Source organism: Taeniopygia guttata, chromosome Z, assembly GCF_048771995.1.
Source record: "Taeniopygia guttata chromosome Z, bTaeGut7.mat, whole genome shotgun sequence".
In the NCBI taxonomy this organism is placed as follows: Eukaryota; Metazoa; Chordata; class Aves; order Passeriformes; family Estrildidae; genus Taeniopygia; species Taeniopygia guttata.
In genome coordinates, this window is record NC_133063.1 from 16,872,256 (window position 1) to 16,896,509 (window position 24,254).

General features: G+C 37.8%; 1 protein-coding gene across 1 annotated transcript in view; it reads left to right on the forward strand.

Moving 5' to 3' along the window:
• TMC1 (transmembrane channel like 1) overlaps positions 1 to 24,254 on the forward strand; it is a 116,573-nt gene that overhangs the window by 75,826 nt on the left and 16,493 nt on the right. The window contains exons 7-11 of the mRNA XM_030258416.4: positions 11,117 to 11,207; positions 13,639 to 13,720; positions 16,782 to 16,888; positions 19,728 to 19,826; positions 23,297 to 23,439. Coding sequence (XP_030114276.4) covers positions 11,117 to 11,207; positions 13,639 to 13,720; positions 16,782 to 16,888; positions 19,728 to 19,826; positions 23,297 to 23,439 — 522 coding nt within the window. The remainder of the gene's footprint in view (positions 1 to 11,116; positions 11,208 to 13,638; positions 13,721 to 16,781; positions 16,889 to 19,727; positions 19,827 to 23,296; positions 23,440 to 24,254) is intronic.

Genomic DNA, 24,254 nt, shown 5'->3' on the forward strand with positions numbered 1-24,254 from the left:
TCAAAGTAAAGCCTTCAATGTGCATTTGCAGCCCAGCAATCCAAATCCAAAGCAGCGTGGCCCGTAGGGTGAGGAAAGGGATTTGCTTCTCTAAACCACTCTAGTGAGACCCCACCTGGAATGTCCAGACCTGGGGTTCTCAGTACAGGAAAGGCATGAACCTGCTTGGCCAGGTCCACAGGAGTGCCACAGAAATGGTCAGGAGACTGGAACAGCTTTCCTATAGACACAGGCTATGAGAATTGGGCTGTTCAACCTGGAGAAGAGAAGGCCGTGGAGACACCCTACAGCAGCCTTTCCACACTTAAATTGGGTTCTTAAGGAAAATGAAAACAGATTTTTACAAGAAGATGTGATAATTAGACAAGTGTAATAAAACCTTAAAGAAAAAATGATAATGAAAGCTTAAAGAATTTAGATTCGGCCTATGTATAGGGAAGATATTCTCTATAGTGAGGGTAGAGAGACACTGGATGAAGCTTTCCAGAGAAGTTGTGGATGCCGCATTCTGGAAGTGTCCAAGGACAAGCTGGATGGATTTTTGCTCAGCCTGGCCTAGTACAAGGTGTCCCTGCTCGTTGCAGAGGGTCTGGAAATAAGTAGTGATCTGTAAGGTTCTTTACAGCCTAAGCCATTAAATGCTTTTCTGATCCCAGGACATACCATTATAGAGTGAGTTTTCTAGAGCTCTTCTTTTGTAATTGTTTCTTCAGCCTAAGTTCTACTGAGTTGCAAGGCAAGACCAGGAGTTTTTATGCTACTTTGAGTAAAAATTTTGTCTTATAAATGGGCACTCTATTATGATTACAGTTACAAAAGTATCAGCATATTTTAAGGTGTCTATGTTCTGTATTTTAGCAAGTTATTTAATATTTATAACAGAATTATTAGTTTAATAGATTGGCATTATTGGCATTGTTGGAACATATGAAAAATGAACACACCTACATACACATGCTGCCTGTAAGTACCTTAAAGTTTTAAATCAATAACGTGACTTCTGAATAACCTCGTGTTAGTATTTCTGGCTCTTGAAACTCTTGGTGAACTATTGTTAGTAGCAAGTATTTCCTCCTAGCATCTGCTTCTCTCCCTGTGAAGGATTTAGAATATCATGGGATGTATGGGGAAAAAAACCAAACTATCTTCTTACAGGTAGAAGAGCAAATTGCCCTTTTCTTTGTCTTCCAGCTTTCACAATTGAGAGATACTTCATTGGAGGTTTCTTCATAAGCCAGCTCTCACTTCCATGTTTGTTCTGTATTAGAATCTTTATTTCAAAGAATGGAAAAAAAAAACTGCTATCCAGTAATGATCCTGTGACAAAACAAGACCAAAAATACTTGTAAAATATTATTTTTTATGGTTAATATTAACATCAATTAGTACTTTTCATTTTAAATGTTGTTTTTTTAAAAGAAGTGTTGTCAAAAGAAATATTTTTGAGGGAAAGATTTAATTTCCAATGAAATTTGTGGTTTTAAGAAAACAAGGTATTTTTAACAATTAAAAAATGTTGTTTAAGCATTTTCAAAGGAGATATTTTACATCACTTAAACTGTATAGGGTGGGAATACAGTTGATTATTTATACTTAACTCTAGTGATTACTTTATAAAATGGTAAATATTTTCCTTCATCCTTTGGAAAATGCATGAATGAACAATAATTTTAGAACACAGATGTAGAACTAGTTACTCGGCAGAAGATGCCTTCTGTCAAAAGATGGCTGAGAGCTCATTGCGGAAATGGCATTCTTAATAGAAGTACACTGGCAATTTAGATCAACTCTAGCTTCTAATTTACATCCCTATGTCTAAAAAGATGCATTTCAAGCAGCCCATGATTATTCTCTGAAGAACTGTGACTTGATGAGGATACTGCTCTGATACAGTGTACCTCTGCAGTTTGAAGGTGAGCTGTAGTGATACGGTCAGACTCTAAGCTCAGCTTGAGACATCATGGTCAGATCTTCTCAGGTCTGGAGATGTGAAAAAAGAGAGGAAGAAGACATGGAGAAGTGTGAAAAGATGTTACAGCAGCATCCCCACTCTCCTAGGCTCTAAGCAATAGACTTGTTAGGCTTTGGGCTGGAGACACACTGGTCTGTGCTGCTGAGTATATGAGTATGCCTTAGAGTCCAGACTCTGGTATTTCGAAGACAAATATTTTTTTTTTCTTGTTCTAGTAATTTTCCTTCTACTGGTTTACATGGTTTGTGAATACCTTTTACATTTTTTGTGTACCTGTTGCTCTACCTTTTCCATGGGAGTTGAGAACTTGTGACATTTCTTCTTGACACTGTCTACTCAGGTGAGCACAAAGTTACCTGAAGAACCCTCAGGTGAAAATGATCATTAATTATTACTTGCAAGACTGAAATTTAGATAGAGGAGTAAATTGATTGATTGTCTGATTGGAAGAGACCTTTGAGAATCAGTTCTGAAGGGCAAAGTAGTCCAGGAAGGATGGATATGCTTAAAAAGGAAACTGTTAAATATTCAGGAACAGGCTGTCCCCATATGCAGGAAGACAAGTCATAAGGGAAAAAGGCCAGCCTGGTTAATATTAGGTTTGGTATAAGGAAATAAAGAGAATGTATATTTTCTGGAGGAAGAGACAGGTAACTTGGGAGGTCTACCAGGATGTTGCAAGTTCAGTAGGGAAAATATTAGAATGGCCGAAACCCTGCTAGAACTCAATTGGCCTCTACTTTAAAAGAAAATTAAAATTTTCTATAAATACATTTGCAGTAAATGGAAGGTCAAAGAGTGTCTCTATCTCTTGTTGAATGTGAAGGATAGTGTAGTGACAGGGAATGAGAGAAAGGCAGAGGTACTTAATGCCTTCTTTGTCTCAGTCATCAATATCAGGCCAGTTTTTCTTATGATAGCCAGTTTTGCTTATGATCTCCTTGATCAGAAAGCTGGTGACGGGGAAATGAGTGAAGCCCCCTACAATCCAGGAGGAGATTGTTAATGTCCTGTTATACCAATTAGACCTGAACAAATCTATGTGTCCTGGTGGGATCTACTCCACAGGAATAAGAAAACTGGTCGAAGACCCAAAACACATTCAATCACCTACCAGCAGTCCTGATTAAATGGAGAAGTTCCAGCTGATTAGAAATTAGCACATGTAAGACTCGTCTAAAAGAAGGATCAGAAGGATGATCTGGAGAACTACAGGCCTATTAGCCTGATCTCAGTTCTGGACAATTTGTGGAAAATATTATCTATTGTACTGTTATGCAGGACAATCAGGAGATCAAGCCCAGATAACATGGTGTGATGAAAGGCAGCTTGTGGTTGGCCAAATTGATTACCTTCTATGACAAAGTAGAAGGGAAAAATATGAAGGGAAGCCTGTGGATGTCATCTATCTAGACTTCAGTAAAACATTTGATACAATCTCCCTAAACATCCTTCCAGAAAAATTGGTTTGGATGGATAAAAACTAGCTGTTTGCGCCCTGAGAGTGGTGGTGAATGGAGCTAAATCCTGCTGATGGCCAGTCACTAGTGGTGCTCCCCACAGCTCGGTTTTGGGGTCGGTATCCTCTAACATTTTTACTGATGGTCTGGGGAATGGGAATTGACTGTACCCGCATTAAATTTGCAGATGACACCGAGTTGGGTGGGTCTGGTTGAGGGCAGGAAGGCTCTGCATAGGGACAGGCTCAATCAACAGGCTGAGGACAACTGCAAGGGGTTCCACAAGACCAAGTGCTGTGTCTTGCACTGGGGTTGCAGCAGCCCCTGTGCACTGCTTTAGTCTTGGGGTGAGGCAGCTCATGAGCTGTTCTTCAGAAGGGAACTTGGGGGTTGCTGTTTGAACATGTGTCATCAGCGTGCTCAGGTGGCCAAAAAGAGCAGTGGCATCCTGGCCTGTGTGTAAACCAGCGTGGCCAGCAGGACGAGGGCAGTGATCGTGCCCCTGTGCTGGGCACTGGGGAGGCCTCACCTCAAGGCTGTGCTCAGTTCTGGGCACTCGCTTTAACAGGGACACCGAGGGGCTGGAGCCTGGCCACCAAAGGGCAATGAGGCTCCTGAAAGAACCGAAGAACATCTCTCCTGCGGTTGTTTAGCCTCAAGAAGAGGAGGCTCGGGGGGGACCTCACTGCTGTTTGCAGCTCCCTGTAAGGAGGTTGTGGTGAGTCAGGGCCCGCATCCACTACAGTGCCTGCCGGGAGAAGACAAGAGGAAATGGCCTTAGGCTGAGACAAGGGAAAGGCAGATTAGATAGTACAAAAGAATTGTCCCTGTTAGGGTGAATTGGAATTGGTTGCCCAGGGACATGGTGAAGTCACCATCCTTGGAGGTCTTCAAGAGGCATCTGGAACTGGTGTTGTGGTTTAGTGGTTTTGGGATTACAGTGGTAGTGCTGGGTTGATGGTTGCACATAAGGTTTCTTAAAGGTCTCTCCCAACCTTGACCATTCGATGACTCTGTGATTTTTGGATTAGAAGAAGGTACCAAAAAAAAAAAAATAAACCCACCCAAAAAAATATTAATGGGCCAGAGCTTCAGCTATTGCAAACTAGAAAACCTCCAGGTAAAGCTGTCACAGTTCAAATCTGAGGATTGGATTTTGGATTTTGGGAACTGCATTCTTGTTTGTGCATTTTTCTTCCTAAGTTTTGCACCAATATGAAGAAAAGGGAAGGGTTTAAATGCTGTGATACTGTGTTTGCCTCTGGTATACCCATCACACTTCTCTTATTAGTGCTCATAGCACTTTAGATAGACAAAATTCTGTACTATAAAAGCACAAATTCCATTAGTAACTGAGCAGTTTGTATCCAACAGCAATGCTTATTATGGTAACATATAATTAGAGGACTGAGTGTAAGAATCCAGAGATGTGCCAACTGTGTTCTCTAAAGTTACACCACAAGACAGTTAATACACTATCAAAACAAGTGAAATAACAAGTTATATGAAAAAAGATAGCAAAACATCAAATTTAGGCTTTTTGAAGGACTTGCAATTAAACACACACCATAAAGAAAGACGTGAGAACTATTTTTTTCCCCTAGAAAAATTAGAGCAATGCAGAAACTGTTCTTCACTTAGAATCATAGAAGAGTTTGAGTTGCAAGGGCTCTTAAAATTAAATTTATTCCAATCCACCTGCCATTGGAAGGGACATCTTTCCCTAGACCAGGTTGCTCAGAGCCCCATCCAGCCTGGCCTCAAACACTTCCAGAAACAGGGCATCCACAACTTCTCTAGATAAACTGTGACAGCATTTCACCACCTTCACAGTAAAGAATTTCTTTACTATCTATATCTAATACAAACTCATTCTATCTAAGTTGGAAGACTTTCCCCCAAGACCTGTCGCTGCATCCTCTCATGAGAAGTCTCTCCCCTTTCTTGCAGGTCCCCTTCAGGTACTGGAAGGCTATAATTAGATCACCTTGAAAGACTTTCTTTTCCAGGCTGAGCAAACCTAGTTCTTTCAGGCTTTCCTCATAGGAGGTTGGTGACATCCTTCTAACCAAGTTACTCTGAGAGCAACTTGGAGGTTCTCGTTTGGACTAGCTCCAACAGTTTAATGTGCTTCCCTATTCCACTGATGTGGTCACTCCATCGCAGCAGATCACATTCTAGGGACAGAACACATTATGGTGATTTTTCAGTATTTTTCTAGCATAATTCATTTTATTACAGGACTTAGACTGCCCATCAAGACAAATGAATTGGAAATAAGAAAGGACAAAGTTTGACAGAAATTCACAGAAATATACAAATAGAGGTCTTTCATTTAGATAGGTTAGACATCAAAGTAGAAAACTTAATTAAGTAATCTGTTGAACTGTACTTAACAAGCATACAAACCCAAATATGTATAAGGCACATGTGTGAGATGGTGGAAATTTCTCATCTGTTTTTGCACTCTTTGTACTCCCATCAATCAGTATTTCCTCTCTCTTACTGTGGATACATTGACTGTCCTGGAGGCCAGACTGCTTGTCTTGGAGGCCAGCTGGGTATTAAATAACAATATAATTTGCCCACTATTATTGCCGAACTGCTTTTCAAGTGAGCTGTGCCTGACAATATTTGTTTTGAAGTCTGTTTTCAGCCAGTTTTGTAAGACTTACAAAAGTCCTGGATGGTCAACATTTCTTTTTATTGAGCTTTTAGTTCTTAGAGTCTGAAACCTTCCTGAACTGTTACTGCAAAATGTGATCAATCCACTCAAATCCTATTCATTAGCAACAAGCTCTAAGAGCTGTCCTGCATCCCCTGTGCAGCACAGAAGTGCTTGAGGTACCCTACACCTATCACTTTGGAAGCTGTAACTCCACACCTTATATTAATAATTAATTCAGGCTTCTCTGGGACAATAATGCCTGGCCCTCTGAAACATTTATTAGTTCTTGCATCTGTAATTCAATTAATAAGCTTCTTCTAAAGCTTCTTTAAATTCACAGTTAGCTAGTGGGGGACACTTTGGCCTATCTTGTGATACAGATGATTTACCTCTAACACATGATACCAGTGATTACAAAGCTTGGTTTTGTTGGTCTGTGTTGTTTTTGACACATCCTCATGTTTGTGAAATTGCAATACTTCCAAGTGGGTATGAATATGTATATATGTACTTCTGGTTTTTGTTGCGGTTTCTAAAGTATTTCTAAGACTTGCCCATTCTTCCTGTTTATAGCACAAAAGAAATGGAAGAAAGGACAAAGTTTGACAGAAATTCACAGAAATATACAAATAGAGGTCTTTCATTTAGATAGGTTAGACATCAAGGTAGAAAACTTAATTAAGTAATCTGTTGAACTATACTTAACAAGAACGTATGTCACAGACATGGAAAGGACATGGCAAGCCTGGTTCCTGACAGAATGGTGCCAAGTTGATGTTGAAATTTTAAGACCAGGAGTTTTAAGTAACTTACTAACCACAAAAGTCAGGAGTAAGTAGTCAGTGGAGTAATTGAGCAGTGGAATAATCTGCTGCAGAGCTGGGGGAGGAAAAGCTGAGAAGAGAATGAATGCATATTCTATTTGATGGCTCCAGCACCATAAGCAATATGAAAATGTTATTTAGAATGTTATTGGTAAAATTACCAAAATGTAAGATATGCCCGTAGAACATCAAAGGTAACTTGATTTCTTTTATTCCAACAGTGAAAGAATACTTCCACTATTCTTTCACAAAATAATTTATTTAAAAAAAATACAATTGCATAACAATAATACAAAACAATTTAGATTGGAAAAGAATCTTATGATCATTGAATCCAGTAACTAACACAGCACTGTCAAGTCCACTTCCCTGGGCAGTCTGTTCCAATGCTTGACAACCTTTTGGCAAAGAAATTTTTTGTAATATGCAATCTAAACCTCCCCTAGAACAATTTCAGACTGTTTCTTGTCCTTTCACTTGTACCTGGAAGAAGAGACTGATTCCTTCTTCACTACAACCTCCTCTGAGGAGGCAAACTGACTGGGGGTGCCCTTGATCCCTCCCTCCAGATCCAATACAGCAGGACTCTCCTCTGTATTGAGCTCTGTGGAACACTGCTGCCACTGGACAACAGATGGATTTAACTCTGTTCACCACCTCTCTTTTGGCCGTACAGCATGTGCTGCTCTTTTATTAATTATATGGGGATTATTAACTATGTGATGATTTTGGCCACTACTTCACAAGAATTGGAAACATTATTTCCACCATTTTTAATGCATGTTTGAAACACCTTCTTGTCATGGTCAGGGTGCATTAATGGTGAATGCATTAATGCCAGCAATTCTATTCATAAAAGAAACAAGTAAATTGCGCTGTTATTAGACCAGAGTAAAATTCAGTGTAAATGAAAATAATACTGCAAGTCCACCATTGGACTTAACTGACTTCTTCCAGCATTTGTACAACAAACGTTTTAGTATGCAATAGCAATTTATTAAGAAAGTGAAAGGAGTTGCTTCATACTTCTTTGATAAAACATGAAAATAACTTCTTAAATACTGTGCACATGTGGATCCAACAGATTTTTCATCCAGTCTTTCTTGTGCAACTCAGTTGACTGCACATGTAACCATTCAATAAGAAATGGTTGTTTGTCATGCAATGATGAACTTAGTCCAATGCAGGGATACGGAATGAAAAACAGTGAAAAAAAGGTTATAAAACCTTTAGGGAAGAAGGGGTGCAAGGAGAGAGAAGATTTCAGCCACTGGCAAAGCAGAATCCAGGGAAGCATTCAGGAGTATCAGCTGCATAAAATCTGTGAGTCCAGATACCACCTTCAAAATTAATTTTTTTTTTGTCTGGGAAAAAAAGCTTAAATACTGATAAAACTTGAAAGATTGCTTGATGAGGGTCCAGGAGTCAGATGAAGATTAAAAAAACTATTTTTAGTAGAAAACCTTACAGAATTAATTTAAAACAAGTCAAAAAGAGGTCTAAGATAAATATTTTTTAGGAATTTGATAGTGGAAAATTCCTTTCTGTTTTGGCTTAACTTTTTTTTATATCAGAACAAGTTTGTGGAGAGCTTGAGTGTTTCACCTATAGATGTTAAAAGTACTCATATATGCTATCAAGGATTTTTAATGTATTTACTGCTGTTTTCATATTATGTTCTTAAATTTCTAATCTATTGCTTCACTCTGAAAAAAACCCTACTTAAAATTTGAAAATTTCATATTCTGCACCATAATTAGTGACTGAAAACACAAGTTTGCTACTCTGTAGGTTTTGAATTCAGAAAATTTTCTTTAACAAGCCTGAATTACCCAGTGATAGAAGTGGTAGTATAGTATGCCAGCCTGGGAGATTGATAGGTATACAGTTTATTGTCTTCCTGCTTTTATGACGCTGTTCCAGCACTGACTGCTGAATTTAGGAGGCAGCTGCCATCTGCTGTCAAGACACCCTGTTGACAGAGCAGTAAGATTTTGGATCCTGTTGCTTGGGTTTAAAGGTGACTCTTGGACACAAGTTTCCTGAAACTGAACTAATCTGTTTTCTATGGCTTATTTGGAAGGGCAGAAATTTAATTGTAGATTTTTCTGAGAATCAAAATGAAAAAAATGTTATGTGAGCAGTGTGTTGTAAAATCTCTGGAGGCCTTGGAGTGGTTCGGAAAACAAAGAATCACCAGTCAATATCAGTACAAGCTAAATACAGTAAGATCAGACTTAAAAATCCAGAATACAAATGGGATCTAGAAGCACAGGATTGGAAATAAAGGATCTACACCCTTAAGAGGACACTGACGAACCTCAAGGAACATGTTTGATGTGATGAGTAGGTGGGCTCTGTGACTGTGTGGGTGGCTGGGTATTTTTATCTTTTCTAATCTCAATGTTTGCTTTACTTGTGTTATAGAGTGAAAAAAAAAAGTTCTTAGATTGACATTCATAATTTCAAATATTGGGAAAAGGCATGCAGAAGTCCTGAGACGGTCAGGTGAACTTGCACTGGCCCTGATGTTTCACCAGCTGGGTTTGGGTGAAAGCATTTGGAAGGGGAGAGTGCTCAGAGAACTCTCAAATAAGGAAAGCTCTCAATCACTGAAAATTAAATTCAATAACTCAATTTTGCACTTAAGTGCACTTATTTGGATCCTTGGTACTGCAAGCTAAAGCAATTGTTGCAGTGGATGCCTAAGTTGTGAAAGGCTTTGATAGATCTTTAGACTGAAGATTACCCAAAGAATTTGCAGTTACTGAAAACACACAATTACTTTTATAGATGTTGAGATTTTTAGCCATTAAGTTAGCAAAGCTATGTCATAGCTAAAGGCCATCTTCTCATGTAATTTTAATTCTCTTTTATCTCAACTACACTGCTATACTGTCATTAACTCTGCCAGATTTTGCAGTTTAACATTGTTTTTCCTACTTTGTATAAAATATATGAGCATAAAATATAAGTATGATAATTAATTTCACTTGGTAAACTTATCTGTTGGAGTTCTGGAAAGAAAGAAAAGTGCATCAACATCAACATCCATCACAATTAGTATTTTCCCAATGGTCTACCTTCTCCCAGGTGCTTTGTGCAATACAATACAATAATAATAAACATCATATAGAGTCTTTGAAGTTATACAGTGTGACAACAAAACAGGTTACAGCATTGTGTGTACACTGAGAGTTAAGAATCCTTAGTCCGTTTTCCAGTGGTTTAGGACATTTAGCATTTACAGCACATTTTCTCAGGAGAGACATAATGGAAAGTCATACATAGGAATTGGATTAAATGGAGAAAACATTAGACTGTACTTGATCTCTTTGCTTTATTGTTTTAATTCATGGACTGTACATTTTAAAAAGAATTTAAAACTCTTCCTTTAATCTTTATATTTTTAAAATTAAATAACTCTATAAGCAAAATTTTAGGCTCTTGGGGACCAGGGAAGCAGTACAGCTAGAGAAGATGTTTGCAAAAATTCAGAAGGGCTAATTTACATGTAGTATTGAGAAGGGTGGGCACAAGGGAACCAAAGCTCTAGTGTACACATCTCTCTCCCAACCTGGGAATGCATCCTAAGCTGAAAACACAGAGGGGAGAGGCTCAAAGGTATCCAGAGCATGACTAAGATGCAAAGAAGGTAAAATGTTGGTAATTAAAATGAAAACTCACTTTTATTCACTATTAAAGAAGAGAGCAAGGAAGAAATTAGAAGAGTAGGAAAAAGTGAAGGATTACAGAAAGCGAGAAAGGTGATCACCACCAAGAACCCGCAGGTCCTATGAAGATCTCTCTTCTGTTGGAATAACTGTCAGGATAACAGGAATAACTGTGCATCACATAAATGGGCAGTAGCTGAACTGCAAAAGTCAGTTTACTGACTTACTGTGATTAAGCATATTTAGTAACCTTGACTGCATGTAGGCAAATCTGAGAGCTCCAAATATGTTTGTATTAGATGAAGTGAATGAAGTTTGTTGACTTTTGCATTATATATACATTACATATATAGTCTTCTGCAAAATAGAAAAACTCTGAACTTTCCTTTCCAACATTTCTAAGGTAACAAGATTTTATAAAGCTCTATTAGGAGTCAAAAAAATACATTAATATGATAGAGACAATATAAAATTTACTATAATGTAATCTATATCTCTCTTTTGCCTTCATTTTCTAGGGAAGCACAGCTTTTTGTTGAGAAGTTTGAAGGTGCTCTTGGAAAAGGAAAAGGAAAAAAATTCTATGCATACAAAGTGATGATGACCAAGGTAAATGGATTGTTTCACTAACTTCCTGTAAAGCTCACGGGAAGCCTTCTGAAGATTATTGCCATGGGTACTCATATTCCACAGTAGTGTTCCTTGTCCTTCCATGGATTTCAAACTTTTGTTTTCACTGCTCTTGCATGAAAATATTTCTAATGAAAGCTTATAGTTTGATTTTTGAAACTTGTCATCAAAACAAAATCAGCTGTTTTACAGGAGTTTGCAAAGGTTCAATATCTTGTGAAAGTAAATTTGTCTTGGGGGTGGATTGAGTATTTGTGTGGACTTGTCATGATTTGACACTGGCACAATGCCAGTGCTTTCCATGAAAATGCAATTTTTCAACTGAATGCTGTGAAATGCGATTGAGAATAGAGTAAAGCAAGCTTAAGCTTAATAACAAGAAAAAAATTTTATTAAATTATTATTACTATGTTACTATAAAAGGGGGGTGGGGGCGGGAAGAAGAAAGAAAACACACACAATTCAAAATGAAAATCTTCCAAAGCATTCTTCCTCCCACCACCCAACTCCAACAAACTACAGCGAGACACAATCTGGACCCTAATCAGGTTTCCACCCTCCAGATAATCAACACCCAGTCCATCTGCAGGGAGAGAGGAGTCCCTCCTGTGCCACAGACCCCCCAAGAAACACAGCTGCCACATCCTGTGCTTCCATGTCACCACATGGCACCGCCCGGAGAAAAAAAGTTTGCCAGTGGTGACCCTCTCCTTTCCATGCACAGTGCTCTCACCACCAATGCATGGATGGACAGACTGCTTTTAGGATTTTTCCTTTCAAGGATGCCCTGCCAAGAGGGGAAAAAACAACAGTTCAGTTTTTCATTTTTGGGACCACAGTCCCCTCCCATTTTCCCTGGAGCCAAGGATCTAAGAACAGAGATCTTCTTCTCTTTTTCTTCTGTGAAGACAGGGGGCACCACTACAAACCTCCTTAACTTTTCTCTGTTCACTCCACTTTTGTCTTTTCCTAGCTGAAGCATGGTCTTTTTGGCTCACCAGCATCCTCCTAAAATACAGTCTCTCTTGGAGGAGAAGATCAGTTCAGTCTGTGGCTACCAAGAAAAAGTCCAGCCAAAAGCCACTCCATCGTCTCCTCCCACCTAGAATTTCTCCTTCCAACATCCCAGGTCCCAGGCTGTCTCTCTTCCTTTCTTTTTAAACCAAGGAGGAGAAAAATTTCACAAAGCTTTCATTTCTCAGGAAGGGTTAAAAGTCCCGACTCCCAGAGATGGCTCGCTGCCCAGGCTCCAGCTCCCACAGCCCGGCTGGGCACCTTGCGGCCCCCCCGCTCTTCTCCTTCCCCACGGTGAACTGCTGATAAAACCACCGCTGTCTCTTTTTCTCTCTTGGGAGAGAGAGAGACTCTGGGGGGAACGGAGACATCCCAGATTTCTCCACCCTTCCATCTGCAGGGGGCCAGCCCGGTTCCAGCCCCTCCACCCTCGGGCCTACCTCCGAAGGCCACATGGCTTCTCCCCTCCCCCACCCAGCTCATAGCTGGGCAGGGGAGAGTCCTGCACTGACCGCTGACCGGAACCCAAGAGAGCGAGTTCTCCTGGAAATTCTGCTTTTAACCCCTCTGTGTTCTCAGAGGTGTGTCTACCTTCAATTGGTCAATGTCCAAATTGACTTCTTCCTTCCGGAAAAATTCTTTTTCCGTGTCAAACTACGACAGGACTGAATCCAAAGTTCAGTTTTCCCCTTGAGACAGCCTTCTGTAAAAGATAAAGAAAAAAAGAAAGAGAAAGAGAAAGAGAAAGAGAAAGAGAAAGAGAAAGAGAAAGAGAAAGAGAAAGAGAAAGAGAAAGAGAAAGAGAAAATGAGGAAGAAAAAGATGTAAAAGAGAAAAAAAGAAAAAAAAAGAAAAAAGAAAAAGAAAAAGAAAAATAAAAAAAAAAGAAAAAGAAAAAGAAAAAGAAAAAGAAGAAGAAAAAGAAAAAGAAAGAAAAAGAAAAAGAAAAAAAAGAAAAAGAAAAAGAAAAAGAAAAAGAAAAAGAAAAAGAAAAAGAAAAAGAAAAAGAAAAAGAAAAAGAAAAAGAAAAAGAAAAAGAAAAAGAAAAAGAAAAAGAAAAAGAAAAAGAAAAAGAAAAAGAAAAAGAAAAAGAGAAAGAAAAAGAAAAAGAAAAAGAAAAAGAAAAAGAAAAAAGATTGGCAAGAAAGAAAGTGATTAGCTAATAATTCTTGTGGTAGAAATAGGATCCAGTAGAAGACATATTAAAACAAACCCAGTAGAAGACATATTAAAATAAACAAAATGAGGTGGCTCTTCACAAACAATTACTTTGTGGACTCTGCCAATGGATTTTGTGGATGATTAAGGGGTTACATTAGCTCAAGGAATAAATGTGCATCTGGGCACTGAGATGATGGTGTGGTTTTTGTTTTTTCTTTTCTGTGACTCTTTTCAGAAATGGATGAAATTTCAAAGAGATTTTGAAAATTTTAAGACAGCATGCATACCCTGGGAAATGAAAATTAAGGAGATTGAAAGTAAGTAAGTAAGAATAGGATCTAGTATAATATTTCTGATGTCTGCCAAACGATCCCTTTTTTTTAGTATACGAATCTCTGTTCAATGCATAATTTAAAAATCAATGAGGATTTATTTTTTCATTAATATTTATTGAGCTTGATAATATAACTAGTTGAAAATTTTCTTTAGAGGGTATCACTTTACAGATAAAAAATTGTCTATACAATTGTCTATACTATACAAGGAGCAGTTAAAAAAACAATGTTGAAATGAATCCCAGAAAAGTGTAATTGGGACCTAGCCATTCACTTTATTCACCTTCATTTTATTTTGTCTGTATTAATTTTATGCAGATTATACTATATAGGCTATACCACAATTATTTCAATTATTTCTGCCACTTTTTTCATTATCTTGAGCTTCATGTAAGTTGTCTTTCTCTTATTGTCAGCCACATAAAATAACACAGAGAGAACACTATTGGTCTTGGATGCCCCATATATAAACAAGGCAGTGTAGTTAGTACTATGGGTATATTAGAGAAAAGGAGTCTGTCACAATTCAGTTTTGTGTTGAAGTTCCTGTGACAAATTTTAAACTGCAGCCGTTTATTTGAAGGAGATTTGACTTAAGTGTGTGTTTTCCTGAGTGAAGGTCTGCCACTTGGATTCCCTTTACAACAAATGCTTCCTATTACAACGTAAAGAGCCTTTCTCACTTGAGTTTGACTCTTCCAGTGCTCCAGCTATCTAGAAAGACCATGTAAAAGCTTGAAGCACTGGGCTTCAGGTTGGCTCCCTTCAAGATGTGAGTCCCTTCTAGCTCAGGGAGACTGGCTTCAGAACAAAGGGCATCTGCTGTGCTGTATTCTCATGTGGACAATAGGTGAATCTAATGCTGGGGTTTTGATGTTTAAAAGAGAAGCTGACAAATGTATGAAGTATTTATATTTAGAAAATACAAATTCTTCTTTTCCTTACAAAACAGATATTCAGTGTTATCTGTACAAAAGGACTTTATGGGAATCACACAGACCCGTGTTGGAACAGGGTGAATCCTATTCCACTGGTGAAATCTACTAAAATGCATGCCTATTTCCATACCAATGCCTAGTGTAGGGAGGCTGTGGATGCAGGGGAAGATGGCTAAACTCTACGTAAAACTATTTCATTAATACACAGAACATGTTGCACCTCAGAGTGGATTCAAAATACTGATGAAACTTGGACTGGCTTTGTTCACAGCTAGTGCAGTCCATTTGTGACAATTTCCATGTTCTCTGTTGCAGGCCCCTGTTTGGACCTGCCTACTCTGAAAATACAGCTGAGGGCAGTCATGACTAAATTGTCCTCATCCATAGTTAAACTTTTTACTTACTGAAAGGTGTCTCCTCTTGCCTAATTGGTGAAAAAGAACAAAGCAAATGAGCGGTCTGTTCATTCATGTGCAATAACTATCCTGATGCAGGTAATTCCAATGCACTGCTTCACTGCAGATGTTCCAGATGGATGCATTGCAGAGGTTTCATCAGTATAAGTGATACAAGAACTGTAACTCAGTGCATGAAAAGAAGGTATTCCCAACACAATTAGGATTTGAGCAAAAGAAATAATAGGACATGGAGATGTCTGTAAAAGTAACCTGAAATCGGAAATATTTGTCATTTCCTGCACTATATTTTTTGAGTCTGTAGTATCCCCCAAAGGCTGTAGTTGGGTTATAATTGGGTAATCTGCATCTTATAACTAGACAAACTCAAAGTCTCTTGATTTATACCTCTCCATAGACTTCCCAGTATATTGGTCACTGCTAAGATTGGCCACTTCACACAAAATTTCAAAATGATGTTTAATTCTGAAGAGTGAATAAAGCAGATTCAAAATGCTGAAAAAATTGACAGAACGGTTCATTCATCCCTTTGCAGATCTGTGATAAATGTCTCTTAGTTGGCCTCTTTTTATACTTTGGGATTATACCTGTTTAAATATATTAAATTTTCTACTGATTGCGCTGTTACAGTAAAAGATAAATATATGCATTCCCAAATAATACAAGATATATTAACTTCATATTACAGACTGAAAGAATGTGTTACATGTCTGCAAAAGGGTTTAGATATAACAATATGAATAAGTCACTCTGAACAGAGAGATTTCCTCTTCATTTGCTGAGGTGTGCTCCAGTCTCACAAACTAGCACTATGTATGAAAAACCTATTCAAAGGTAACTTTTTCCCCTGCAAATGAATGGCAATGGAAGTGAAACCTAGTACTTTTTTAACTGACAGCTCTCCTATAGTAATTTATCTGAGCTTTTATTTTTGATTGCCCTGACTTGCAGAGTCAGAAACAGGCTCTTGGCTGTCAGTGCTTCCCCTGCAGCCTCTAATTTGTGCACTGGTCTGGGTTAGGGTCTGGAGTGTGTGATGTCAAATCCTTCACCTAGACATAGGGCTGCCTGCACACCTGGCTACAGATAGAGCACATAAGCAGAAGAGTAAGGGTACAAGAAGAAAGGGTACAAACACTTGCAGATAATGTTTTTCATCTCTAGTAAAAAAAATCTGGTGAGCACTATTATTACAGCATTGACAAGTGTTTTACCATCTTGGAAAGACTTTACCCACTGGCTAATTCTTCAGTGCTTCCCATTAAAACTGGCCTGGTTCTGGTTTAGCAGGTCAAGAATGCTTAAAATCCACATCAGACAGAAAAAAATATAATTGAAACTTACTTCTAAAGATTACTTAATAAGAGCAAGTATCACAGCTATTATATGACTCTAGAAACTCTATTTAATAATACTTTTATATTTTTGTTTCTGTTTTTGCAGCCAGCTCAAGACATACTAGTATGCAATATGCAAAAAATTTATTAGAATTATGGTAATAAAGAAAACAATTAACGTTAATTCAATTTAGAACTAATTAGAATTTAAAATTAATTAAAATTAGAATCAATCAAGTGTAAAAGCCTCCCCTGATTTTACTTATTTTTAATATATTTTTTGCATCCTTAGATAAAATAACTTCAAAGGATCAGCTTATCTGCCTTTTAATCACATCTCATATTTTCACAGGTCACTTTGGTTCATCAGTAGCATCTTATTTCATATTCTTGCGTTGGATGTATGGAATAAATATGATTCTATTTGGATTGACCTTTGGTCTTGTAATGGTGCCTGAGGTGGGAACCTTTTAAATTATCTTTGAGGATTGCCATATAAATTTCTGTCTTTACAGTGAGATTTCATAAGACTGCAGCTTTAAACAGGTTTTTAGTCTCTTTATGCTCCATTTGCAAGTATTAGACTGTACTAAGCCTATAAAAATGAGATTCCTTTGGGACAGTTGTCTCTACAGAGAGATGTCTTGAATTAAACAGGACAGGAAAATGTAAAATATATTTAGGGTTGTCTTCTGAAATGGTTTTTGAAGTCTGGGATGACATAGATAGAGGGGTTTTGTTATCTGGGGGAGTGGATTTGTTTGTTTGTTTGCTTATTTGTTTGCTTTTTGTTGTTCTGTGCATAACAAAGTTGAGGAAATGAGACTAAGAAAACTCATGGGAGACTATGTTGACTAAATATGCATTGCAATAGAAAGATGCATCCTGGTGCTCAAAGGATCCTTTCAGATGCAACACTCACATGCTGATAAGGCACAACAGGGCTGTAAAGTTATGAGATACTTCTCATATTTCACACTGTGCAACATGTCTGTTAAGAGTGGTACTTAGAGTAGATATTGGACTCAGACATAAATTACTTCTATGAAATGTAATACTTCCTGGTTTTCTTTGAGCTACCATATTGCTCTTCTAAAAGCAGGGCTTTATGGCATTAAAATTATTGTGCCATCTTCCTGATTTCAATATTTCATATTCCTCTTAGCTTTTTCATTTTGTAGTAAGCAGATAAGAAAGAGGTAGGAATTTCCAATAACATTCCAGCCCAGCATTTCAGTAACTCGATTCCCTCCACCAAGACCCCTGCAGATCTATAGGGTTTGATGAGATTCATCATCTGATATAATTGAAAAACATCTCTCAATGATTTTTGAGTGGTCTTGGGAGTTAGAAGATGTCTCAGCTGACTGGATGCTGTCATGTGCTCTGATTTTCAAAAAGGGCAAGAAGGAGAACCCTGGAAACTGCAGGCCTGTCAGTCTCACTTCAATGCCCGGTAAAGTTAAGGGGAAGATTTTAATGTGAGGTATTGAAAAACATCTGAAGAACAATGCAGCGGTTTACTGCCAGCATGGCTTCATTAGAGGGAAGTCGTGCTTATCAAACCTGTGATCCTTTTATGACAAAGTAACCCAACCAGTTGATAAAGGGAAACCAGTGCATGCTCTCTTTCTGGATTTCAGAAACGCTTTCAACAGTGTCTCTCCCAGTATCCTTCTGGAGAAAATGTGCAGCACACAGCTGGTTAACACATCATGGGGTGGGTGAGCAACTGGCTCACAGGTCAGGCATGAAGGGTGATAGTGAATGGGGTGACATCAGACTGGTGACCTGTCACCAGTGGGGCTCCACAGGGCTCCATTCTTGACCCTGTGCTCTTTAAGATCGTCATAAATGACTTGAACTCAGGAGTGGAAGGGGTACTAAGCAAGTTCACAGATGATCCAAAACTAAGAGGAGCTGTTGACTCCCTCAAAGGCAGGGAAGATCTGCAGGGAAGATCTCAGCAAATTAGAGAAATGAGAAACCACCAGCCATATGAAGTCCAACAAGGGAAAATACCAGATTCTGCACTGGGCTGGGGCAACTCTGTATGTACAGACAGACTGGGGAATGAGAGGCTGGAGAATAGTGCTGTGAACCTGCAGGTCCTGGTAAATGGCAAGCTGAACATGAGCCAGCAGTGTCCTGGCAGCCAGGAGGGCCAAGAGTGTCTTGGGGGGCATCAGGGACAGCATCTCCATTTGGGCAAGGGAGGGGATTGTCCTGCTCTGCTCTGCACTGGGGCAGCCTCACCTCGAGTGCTGGGATCTGTTTTGGGTGCCATAACATAAAACACACATTAAGCTGTTAGAAACCATCTGAAGGATCATGAACAGCCTCCAGGGGAAGTCATATGAGAAGCAGCTAAGTCACTTGATCTGCTCAGCCTGAAGAAGAAGAGATTGAGAAGAGACCTCACCACAATCTACAGCTTCCTCATCAGGGGAAGAGGAGGGGCAGGCACTGATCTCTTCTCTGTGGTGAAGAGCTCATGGGAATGGCCTGAAGTTGTGTCAGGTGAGGTTGAGGTCGTATATCAGAAAAAGGTTCTTCACTGAGAGGATGGCTGGGCACTTGAACAGCCTCCCCAGAGAAATGGTCACAGCTCCAAGGCTTATAGCTCCAAGACTCATAGCAAGACTCAAGAAGCTTTTGGACAATACTTTCAGGCACATGATGTGACTCTTTGAGATGATCTTTTGCAGGGCCAGGAGCTAGATTTGATAATCTTTGTGGGTCCCTTTCAACTCAGCATATTCTGTCATTCCGTGATCTTCCTTAGAAGCCAAAACAGAATAAATGTCCAATACTTTTCAGGGTGAGCCTGGAAAGGACCCTGTGAGGAGATGTACTGTGCCTGAACAAGCATTTAGCCAGCAGCAGGGTAACTGTCAGAATCCAAAAAGCTGATTCCCTAGCATCTTCCCAGTTGTTTCATTTAAAATATCCCAATAAAATCCATAATGCAAGGAAAATTAGTGTTTTGGTCTTTGCAAGATAAACACCACTCATTAGAGAAATATGGATGGACTTCTGTGCTTTTGAATGTAAGAGGCACAATTTGGTAATCCATTGATATTAGCAGAACTGTAATTTTAGAGCACACCACTGAATGCATATGTTAAGCACAGTTTCAATCAGTAATGTGAGGAGCAGTGAAAGGAATTGTAGATCTTTCTCATTAGGGAGTTTAGGAACATAAAACCAGTCTTCCAAAGAAATGACAGATCACTGTCCATTTCCTTTGCTGCTATTTTGCTTTAAAATATAAATCACTCTCATTTTTTTGTTTCAGGCTTTGATGGGTAAGCCATATGGCTCTTTGCCTAGAAAAACTGTCCCAAGAGCTGAAGAAGCAACTGCTATGAATTTTGCTACCCTCTGGGATTTTAGTGTAAGTCAAATCTTCCAATATTGCATATCTGCATGACTTTTATTCACCATTACTTCATTATTTAATGTTCAGTTACTTAATATGAAGTATTTCAGGAGATAATTCTCAAGATAATTAATTTACATATTTTTTCTTAATCTCTCTGTATAGATGTTTCTTTCAGACAAATCCCATAATGAAGGTTCATATTCACAAGCATGTCTCAGTATATGTAGCAATCCAAAGACACCTGGGGAAATATTTCAAAGCTGGTTTGCCATTCTGGGGTACTGGGTTTCCATTTCTGAAATGTGAATTTGGTCATCTTCTTCTTTCATATGATTAAGATTCTGAATTTTCAAATGCAGTATGAATTAAGAAAAAAAAAAAGAGAAGAAAATAAGTGAAAAGCAACAGTGAACTACACACATTTTATCCCTTTGTTACATAAAATGCCAGTGATGGATTCTCCTTAGATAAAAATAGGATTGGAAGATCTTTAATGTGTATGTATCATTTTGCAGTGACTACTTCATCAAATGTCATTTCTTCTAGTGCATCAGAAGTTGTATATTTGAGTGACATTAAGAAAGAATCTAAACCTGTGGCTGGAGAGTTAGATAGTTATACTGAAATTATAAAATGAGAAATAAAAATATCAGGGAAATATTGGAGGAAAAAGGAATTATAGCAAATTCAAGATTTTGTCAAGAGAATTGGCTAGAAGAGATTTGTACAGAAAATCAGAACAAAGCTTGTAACAAAAATGTGGTCAAGAGAAGATGGATGAAGGTATGGTGGAAAGACAAGAAAAGCTTTTAATAATTGTCAGAAACAAACTGACAGGTGTGAAGAAGAAAGTACAATAAATAGCAATGGAGCAGTTAACAGAAGGAGCAAATGCAAACATAATAAACATAGAATAAGGCATTGAAAGAGACGGATCCCCTGAAAGATTGAGGGGGGAAAATTTTTTCTTGAGGCATGTGAGATTGTCAAATATTCCCTGAAGACAATGACATCTTTGTTTAAACAGCACAGGAAACAGTTCTTTTCATCTGCTAGAAACACTTGTATGCTACCAGGTGACTTAGAAATAGATGATCACACATCACCAATCAATATTTTAACCTAAACAAAACTCCAACAAAACCCAAGAACTCCAAGCCCTTAAAAAATGCTGCAGGAAACACTGCCCCCATAAGATAAGCCAACATAATGGAACCAGCAGTAAGCACAGATGCTGCAGTAGGGAGTTAATTCCAGGCCTGACAGGGGTGAAGACTTGGTTAGCATCTGGACAAAAATTCCCACTGTGGCAAACTGTGAGAAAGGAAGCAAGTGTTTATCCACATGCCATCCCATGTCATGGGAACCTCATGGAACCTGGAACTTGAACTCTATAAAGGTGATACCACAGAAGAATATCTTGGGACTCCTCCACTGAGAAGACCAGGGTGAAAAAGGATTGGCAGGGTGCCACATGAATCCACGTGGTGATAGTGGTATCTTTCTACTGGTGATCTCTTTCTACTTAATCTCTCTGTCTCTGCCTCTCCATCTCTTTCTCTCTCTCTGTCTCTCTCCCCCTCACATTTAACTGTTAAGTAAAATCTGTGCTGTTGAATTCAGGAAATAGTCTCTTATGGTCACCTTATTTTGGGTAGAGACATCTCTTTATAAAAGGATCATAACACCCAACCACTCTCTAAGACAAATAAAGAAAAGATGAACTCAGAATGCCCATTCTGCTTTCTTTTGTGCTTGATTCATATTACTGACATGGCAAAGGAAAGCATATTTGGATTTTGATGTATTCTACTTGGAATTCAGTTTTAACATATAGTTTTCAGATTATAATCCAGTCATAAAATATTAGAGTCTCAAGTCTTCTTGCAGTAACACATCAATAATCCTTTGTGTTAGGCTCAGAAAGGAGTGAAGGAGATCTTCCATGCATGCCTACTTTTACAGAGTTGAAGTTATTACTAATCTTATGCGAAATGCTGTGAAATCAACAAACTGAGTGGTACACAGGCAGGAATTACCCCTAATTTGCAGAACACAGAGACTAAAAAGGCTCTCCAGAGCTACATTAGGCTGTATTGAAACCTAGGCTAAAATGGAATTATAGGAAGCTTTAGTGACCAAAACTATGCAATATGCATACTATTGAGTTTGAATGTATCCTAACTGGTGTAGATGTTTTACTAGTACTTAGCAAGAAATGTCCTCTATTAGAATATTTGCCTTATTAGAGATGAGTATATTTTTATCCCTCATGCATAAGTACATATCTTAAATCGAGTCAGAGATGAAGAAAAATGAGATATGTGGATCAAGATATTTTGAAAAATATTTATGCGTGCCATATATTAATATTTGATTTTCAGCTTGGAACTGTGAATTAGGTTTTTCAAATAAGTCTGTGACTCATTTCACATATAGTAAAAGCTTCAATAAATCAAGTGCATGTTTTGAAAAAATAAACAAGAGAAAGGTGTTACTAATTTTTAGGAAAGTGGGCAACTGAAAAACACAAGGGTAGCAAATGGTTTTTTAATCCACCAACCCTTCATATTATTGTATTACTGTCAAAATTATGCATAGTCTATAATTCAATTATGTGGTGAAATACTATATATTGCACTTGGAATTTTTACATCCAGCTGGAGGTTTGCCACTGCTGTGTCTGCACTGAGCTGTCCTGGTAAAGACTCTGGCTTTGGCCTTCTTTTAGGAGATGAGTTTTTGCATTAACCTGAGGATTACCAGGAAGTTTTAGCTATTGATCCATGTAGACACCAGCAATTTCCTACAGTTAATAAAGTACTGTTGAAATTTAGAAAAATCATCTGTCTGACCAGTAGAATAAAGGGTAATTCATATTAAGATACTCAGAAAAGAATTGCAGAGAAAGATGGTGAATTTATATTCCATTTTATACAGCCTTGGAGTCAAGTCTAAGTATGCAAAAGATCTACATACTGAATAATCACCTCTAAAAAGACCCTACATATTGGTTATCATACATACTGAATGATCACCCAGTGAAGAGCAGGCAACTGTTATTAGACGAAGAAGGCATATGAGATTTTCATATCAAATTCATGCAAATAAATTTTAGAAAGGTGAAAATTAAGTTAAAATTACTTGCAGATTTTATCTGCAAGTAATGTGAAAAACAAATTCTGTAAGACAATGTGTTTCTGTCTTTACAAGAAGAATGCTGATGAAGAAGTTTTGACTCATTAAATTGTAGACGGATTGTTAATGACCAATTTTAAAAGATTTTGAAGTTTGCATGAAATATTCTACGTCTTTTTAAAATAAAAGGGTGCATATTCTATCCTGTGAGCTTTCTTATAGTGGTATCTGCAACTGATTTGAATTCACTGAAATTAATGTTTTAATATATTGCTATTGATATATTTACTGATTATGTGAATTAATAAGGAAAGTAACAGTATAATTTTTTTCTGAATTTTCAGGGCTTTGCACAATATTCTGTACTCTTTTATGGTTATTACAATAACCAGAGGACAATCGGGTGGCTCAAGTTCAGGATGCCTCTTTCATATTTCCTTGTTGGAGTTGGGTCTATTGGCTATAGCTTTATGATTGTCACTCGAACGTAAGTTCTCCTTGGCTCTGGAAAAAAGTACATTCAAAAAGGCAGGTAATTCCACTGTTGACCCTGGAGACTGTCTTTTTAAAAAATGCACTAATTCTAGGTACAGGACAATGCAAGATCAAATGCAAAGTCAAACTTATGTAAGATTCCTTCAGCCTCTATTTACTTATCTGTTCTTCTGCACTAGAAGTTGAGTTACAGTGTTGTGAAAGTGGGAATACATCTTTACTGTAATATCAGAACACTTCTCTCCTGAATGTTTTAAAAACATGGTACATAAAATGTGATTATATTGATAATATAGCTTTGCTGCATTATGGAGATTTAAAGTGTTACCTTTTCCTGGCCAGAAATACTGAACACTAAGTTACTTATGCCTTATCAGCACACTCTTTCCTTGTATTTAATGACTTCTTCAATTAGACAACAAAGTATGCAAACCAATACCATGGTTGTTACATAAATGAAACCTATTTAAAACAGAGAACTTTGGAGACAAGATTAAGTTTAATATGAATAAATACTTCTCTGAAGAAATAGTCTGATGTTTCTGGACTCTGCAATAAATCTTTTTGTATCTGCAGAGGAGATGATAGGGAAGATTGTTGTATGAGTGCTATTTTATATGTTACAACTACATTTTCTTCTGTCTTGTTATTTTAGAATATTTCTTATATTTTTTATATGTATTTTGCTTTATTTATGTATTTATTTTGTTTATTGTTATTTTAGAATATTTTTCTTAATGGATTTTTTTTTTCTTTTTCTATTTGTGAACTCTCTAATAAAGTCTATTGCAATTCAGGATGCTTTGC